The 7,278-nt window shown below is 37.9% G+C and overlaps 1 protein-coding gene across 1 annotated transcript; it reads left to right on the top strand.

The window, feature by feature from the left end:
* The first annotated feature begins 5,079 nt into the window (after positions 1-5,079).
* Positions 5,080-5,994, top strand: LOC103672261 (olfactory receptor 4C11-like). Its single transcript, XM_008700926.1, has one exon. The coding sequence runs from the start codon at positions 5,080-5,082 to the stop codon at positions 5,992-5,994; it is 915 nt and encodes a 304-aa protein (XP_008699148.1).
* Positions 5,995-7,278: the final 1,284 nt, after the last annotated feature.

A 7,278-nucleotide genomic window follows, 5' to 3' on the forward strand; every position in this document is an offset into this window, starting at 1 on the left:
GAGGGAGATGCTTCATTGCAGATAAACTCAAAGACCAATGGGATTACAGTTAGGAAAAAAAATGACTAAATTTTGTTAAAAAACTGAATGATTTTACGGTCACTTTGGTGACTCAGTGGGTTAAGTGCCTGCCTTCAGGTCAGGTTATAAACTCAGGCTCCTGGAATCCAGCCCTGTGTGGGGCTCCTTGCTCAGCAGAGAGTCTGCTTCTCCTTCCCTGCCTCCTGCTCCCCCTGCTTGAGCTCTCTCTCTCTGTGTCCAAAAATTAAATAAAATCTTTAAAAGTAAACAACTGAATAATTTTGTTTTTAGCTGCTGAATAAATCTTAATAAAATAAGCTCCCATATTCTGTATGTCTCCAAATTTTATATTTGACCACAAGAATGTATTCAAACTTCATAACCTGGCTTTCATGGCCTTTGGCTAAAGGAAAACTTGCTTTTTCAAGTTTTCCCACTATGGCTTTGGAATCTGTCTAGAGGTTTCATACTGATCTCCTCTATTTGCTCAATCATCTCTATTAATACTTTGATTTGATTTCTTTCATCTCAAATGCTCTTTTCCCCCTCTGATTTTCATATCTTTGGATCACAAACACATTACAACTAAGGGCCTACTTTATTTCTACTTTCCTCTCATCATGGGCCCCACATAACAAAGCTGTTATATGCTTTTTATCTATATTTAATGTATTCAAGACATTTGGATTTGTTACACCAGCTTCTAACCACCATGAGCAAATGAGCATGATCCACAGTGCCAATATGATGTCAGCCAGTCAGCAAAGGAAATTGGTGTGTAAAACATTTGTGCAGCTCCGTTGTGGGTGAATGAACAGGTAGATTAACAACTTCGAAAGTTGATATGAATAATCATAATGGGACGCTGATACTAATAATTATAATGAAAGTAACCATTCCAACTGCAGGGAGTTCAGATGGGCATCTCCCATGCTTTGTACATACTGAATTATTTAGGCTTCATAGAAACCCTACAGAGTAGGTTACTTTACTCTTAAGGTTTACAGGTGAAGAAAATCAAGCACAGAGATATCAAGGGGCTTGTTAAATATGACACCGTAGTGGGCAGCAGGTGGGGTATGAATCTAGGCTGTGTGGCTTCAGCCTCTATGCACTAGGTGCTAACAGATGTGCTCACCTACCTCTCTGCTCTGCTTTAGAATAGCTGCATCTCAGGGAATCTGGCTTAGAACCTGTCTTTCTTCAGTTAAAGTTACAGTTCGACTCTTAACATAATTATGAATTTTTCACTACCAGTCTATCCTTCAGGAATTTGTGCTCCTGTCTCTGCAGATGATTTGTATTCTTCTAATAGCATTCACAAAGTGCCTTACATAATGAATAATTTCATCTACATTTATCTTAAAACTCATATAAATAATTACAAACAGGGGAGCATTTTGTCCATTAACTGCAGGTAATTGTGATTCAATATTTAAAACAAAAGATAATTATAAAATTATGAGAGAAGTAAGGAGACAGTATAATTTTAAAATGTGTTGAAAAGAGACTAAATCAAAATGGGGAGATTGATGACTTGGACTATATGAAAAGAAAAACGTCACAGAAAAAGAGAAGTGTAATTTTATTAGTGAAAAAGGCAGAGGCTGGGACTTACATAGTTCTTACTTATTAGGCAATTATTATGCAATATTATGGAATTACGTTCTTATTTATTATGCACAACTCCAAATATCCTACTTATTACTTACTCATATGAGCCAGATCTTTTTCTCATTTTATCTGCAGAGGTACCAAGATTATGTTTAAAAGTGCTTTCCCAAGCGAGTAAATAGTGGAGCTGGGATTTGAACTCAAGGCATCTGACTCTAGCACCTGTATTCTTGGCCAAGAATGTAACTATTTTGCTAGATTAATAGCCATTCCAGATAAAATATCAAGGTTGCAAAATACAAACTGACAAAAGATGAAACATCCTCAGAAGAGCAATATTTTCATAAAAAATATAGTAAAAATGTAAAACGTGGTTTGTGATAAGAAGTATAAGCACATAATAAAATACGTTTTTTAAAAAATCTTAACAGAGTGAGAAAATAAGACAATATCACAAAATAACTGTTCTGTTTGTCTGCATGTTCATCAGCTTTTCTGAAAAATCATCAACCTTGAGATATTGGCCATGCTTGTATGTAGAATAGAATTGTAGAGATACATATGCAAGGATGCTGAAAAAATGTTTCTACAAGGACATATCAAACAACAAAAGTGGTTATTTCTGGAGAGTAGGATGATAGATTCTATAATTTGGAGACAGATTTTAATTTTTTTTTTTTAAGATTTTATTTATTTATTTGACAGAGAGAGACAGCCAGCGAGAGAGGGAACACAGCAGGGGGAGTGGGAGAGGAAGAAGCAGGCTCATAGCAGAGGAGCCTGATGTGGGACTCGATCCCGGTACGCCAGGATCACGCCCTGAGCCGAAGGCAGACGCTTTTAACGACTGCGCCACCCAGGCGCCCCTGGAGACAGATTTTAAATTTTTTCTTTATTCTTCTGTGTTCTTGGAAGAATTAATGACAATCATGAATTATTCTACAATAAAAAGGTAGCTAATAAATGGACACAAAATATTGAAAAACCTTTTAATAATTATCAATAGCAATGATAATCTCACATTTGGGGCAACATATCATATTTGGGAAATTACTCTACATTGTTATTTGAGAGAGGGTAAATTGGAAGCAACATCAATATCCCAATGGACAAAGAGTCAAATATCATTTGGAAAAAACTATACAATGTCACATACTTATATAAGCAATTAAACTACAGGAATTATACCAATATGGGAAGAATTGTTATAATTATTTCAATTCAAAATTGGAACAGAAAATGTATACAATTTCAATGACAAACTATATATGCTAAGAACAAGAACATGGGATAGAAAAATCATAGCCTACTATGCTGAAATTATGAAATATTTTTCAAATGACATTTGTAGAAGAATTATCCTGGGGAATTCAGGGTAAAAAGAAACATATAGGAGTCAAAACCACTTTGGAAAACAGTGTGGAGTTCCCTTAAAAAGTTAAAAAATGAGTTCCCTATGATTCAGCAATTGCACTACTGGGTATTTACCCCAAAGATAGAGATGTAGTGAAGAGAAGGGCCATATGCACCCCAATGTTCCTAGCAGCATTGTCCACAATAGCTAAATTGTGGAAGGAGCTGAGATGCCCTTCAACAGATGACTGGATTAAGAAAATGTGGTCCATATATACAATGGAATATTACTCAGCCATCAAAAAGAACGATTTCTCAACATTTGCAGCAACATGGACAGGACTGGAGGAGATAACGCTAAGTGAAATAAGTCAAGCAGAGAAAGACAATTATCATATGGTTTCACTCATTTATGGAACATAAGAAGTAGGAAGATCGATAGGAAAAGAAAGGGAAGGAGAAAGGGAGGGTAAACAGAAGGCGGAATGAACCATGAGAAACTATGGACTCTGGGAAACAAACTGAGGGCTTCAGAGGGGAGGGGGGGTGGGGAAATGGGCTGGGCTGGTGATGGGTGTTGAGGAGGGCACATATTGCATGGTGCACTGGGTGTTGTATGCAAGTAATGAATCATAGAACTTTACATCAAAAACTAGGGATGTACTTACGGTGACTAACATAATAAAAAATATTATAAAATTTAAAAAAAGAATCAAAACAGCAGATTAGATTATAGAGTATATTAGATTATAGGCATTGTTAGGAATTTTATACCATACTGAATTCATATGCAGAGATTCTCAATATTTAATGAGTTCAGTTTTAGAGTATAATCAAGAGGGTAAATAGGAGTTTTCTTCAGTTTTGCCAACCTCAAAATTCCCCAGATATATTTGTTATATAATGGCCATCAATGAAGTTGACACTGAACACAAGAGATATAAGTAAAATATTGTCAAAATAGATTTTTGTAAAGCAAATGTCAACCAAGATCCTGACAGGGTCAGAGATGAGGGGGTCAAGAACCCGAAAATGAGTGAACCAAAAGAGAATATTTTCTTCAGGAGGGATTCTACAACAATATGAGTGCTTAATTATATTGCAATAGTGTTTTTCGGATTTCAGAGCACATAGATAAAAAACCTAATACATGAACTCTATGTGTATATATGTATGCATCATTTATTTTTTAAAAATTCTTAGGGAAACTTAGGATAAGGTAGGGCAAGTATTTGACTCCATTTTTCATATGAAAGCAAAATTTCAAGGTAGTTAAGTTACCTGCCCAAGGAAAGTGCAAGTTCTGCGGAGTTAAATCCTGGTAGGAGTCAAAATTGTTAAAGGATATTTAATTTTTATTCCTCAAATGCAAAGGTTTGATGTAAGGCAGTTAGTTTCTTGCAGTGGCCCCTGGCCAAGAGCTTATGCTAAAAATATAATAGGAAAACATGTTTGTGAGTAGGCTTTAGTGTAGACCTCAGAGCATAAGCAGTTGCGAACGCCTGGACTGTTCAGGGCAGAATGAGGCCCTCCTCTGAAATTCCCTCAGAAAAGGAGTGGCTGGGAATGCCTGGTCTGCTCAGGACCTCAGGATGGAGCGCTGCCCTCCCCCAAAACCTGATTAGCCTTGATAATAGCCCACGGGGTCTGTACAACACAGATAAGAATATGCTTTGCTTTGTTTACTCAACCTGGATGTACTATAGGCTTTAAGACTCCCCTTGATTACCCTTGTCTTTGATTGTTTATCACTAATTACTATGCGAGGCTGTAGCCGCTGTGGATGATTGCATTCCTTGCAGTGGTCACCTGCTCCCTCGTTTCTTTCACACCTAACCTGTCTGTGCCTCATCCTTCTTCGAGTCACCACCGTACTGCAGCAGTTTCTGAATCAACAGACAGATCTGGGAGAGGCTTGGACTTCTGTAGATTTACAGAGATTCATAGAGGATTAAAGGCAGTTGGAGGTAACATAACATGGAACAAGAAGGAATTCAGAGGTCAGTCCACTGGCCTTCCCATGATGTCACTTCTTTTCTTCTTTTTTCAGATTAAATCCTTGTCAACAGCATCTTACCTACAGCTGCTAGTATGGCGATGAATAGCAGTGTGACCGAATTCATTCTGTTTGGGTTGACACAGGATGCAGGAAAGCAGAAAGCAATATTTGGGGTCTTCTTGATGCTTTACCTTGCCACTCTGCTGGGGAACTTTCTCATTGTAGTGACTATTAAAGCAAGCAGGACCCTCGGGAGTCCCATGTACTTCTTCCTATTCTATCTGTCCTTTGCTGATGCCTGCTTCTCTACAACCACAGCTCCCAGATTGATTGTGGATGCCCTTTCTCAGAAGAAGTCCATTTCCTACAATGAGTGCATGACTCAGGTCTTTGCAGCCCACTTCTTTGGGTGCCTGGAAATCTTTGTGCTCATCCTCATGGCTCTTGATCGCTGTGTAGCCATTTGTAAGCCCTTACGATACACGACCATCATGAGCTGCCGTGTCTGCAGTGTGCTGGTGATTCTGAGCTGGGTGGGATCCTGTATCCACTCTTCAGTACAAGTTTTTCTGGTTTTGGGATTGCCTTTCTGTGGCCCCAATGTGATTGACCACTATTTCTGTGACTTGCAGCCCTTGTTGAAACTTGCCTGCATGGACACTTATGTGATAAACTTGCTAGTTGTTTCCAACAGTGGAGCCATATGCATGGTGAGTTTCATAATCCTGCTTATCTCCTATGTCGTCATCTTGTACTCTCTGAGAAACTACAGTGCAGAAGGAAGGCGGAAAGCCCTTTCCACCTGCACCTCCCATTTCATGGTGGTTGTCTTATTTTTTGGTCCGTGTATATTCATATACACACGCCCAGCAACCACATTTCCAATAGACAAGATGGTGGCTGTGTTTTATACAATTGGGACACCCTTGCTCAATCCTCTGATCTATACACTGAGGAATGCAGAAGTGAAACATGCCATGAAAAAGTTATGGTGTAGCCAAGTATGACTTCTGTCGATACATGATATTCAGGGATTCTAATGTGCATTTCCTTAATAGCTTGTTTTGCTTCATAGACAGGAAAGATAAAATATTCCCCCCTGGGGAAAAAGAATTAACAAATTTTAATTGCATTAAGATTTTGTATATTTAATTGTGTTAATATTAATAAATATTAACAAATACATATATTCGGTTATTCTGAAAGGATTGCTTTAGAATAGGATTACTTACAGTCCATCACCATATTGAACAACCCATGATGGCCCTTAGTGGAATGCTATTAATATCTAATCATATTCACATGATAATTTAGCTTCCTGTACAAATTTGTTTTCAGAAAGAAAAGTACTGACCAGTGACAGAATGATTATGTGTTTATGCACACACCAGTTCTTTTTTCTAGATTTTATTCTAGTCTTTAAGACTGTGGTCAGAGGGGCACCTGGGTGGCTCCATCATTAAGCAGCTGCCTTCTGATCACATCATGATTCCAGTGTCTTGGAATTTAGTCCTATGTTGGGCTCCCTGCTCAGTGTGGAGCCTTCTTCTCTCTCTGCGGGCTACTTCTGCTGCCTGTGCTCTCTTTCTCTGTCAAATAAATAAATAAATAAATAAATAAATAAATAAATAAATAAAATCTTAAAAAAAGAAAAGAAAAATAAACTACCTGATATTCAAAAAAAAAAGAATATGGTTATAAGAGCTAATCCATATGGAACTGGAACTTAGAAGTAGAGGTTGCTATCTTGAAAACATGGGACTTGGAGAAGGTGTTCTGAGAAAATGATACATTTATTCATCTATAAGAACCTTCACTGCCATCTCTCGAAGCACTGCTATAATAAATATATAGATCTTGGATATCCTCATGTCAATGGTGATTCCTTAGATGTGGGGCCCTATGCACACAAGTGTGTGGTAGCCTTGGATGTCCCCTTTAGGCAGAATTAATTCTTATCGATGCAATTCTATACCATGTCATGGAAGACTCACTCTTCATCAGGGAAACATTTTGCTAGCATTAACATTCAGGTAGGCATAATCATTCAGAGCTACTGTTAAAAATCCTTCTGAAAAGGAAACCCTACTGGAGGGTTCCATGACTTGATCACATTTGTTTTTACTGTACCTCCAAATTAGAGACATTAGTGTCATTCAGACAGATATCTTCTGTTTACTTCATGTATCATCCTTTATCAGGCAAGATCATTAGTAATTGTTACTCAGAATCACCTTCCGATGTGATTTCATCTGTGACTTTCTTCCTCCCTCCCTCCAATCTGCCCAGCC

This window comes from Ursus maritimus, unplaced genomic scaffold, assembly GCF_017311325.1.
Source record: "Ursus maritimus isolate PB19 unplaced genomic scaffold, ASM1731132v1 scaffold_23, whole genome shotgun sequence".
NCBI lineage: Eukaryota > Metazoa > Chordata > Mammalia > Carnivora > Ursidae > Ursus > Ursus maritimus.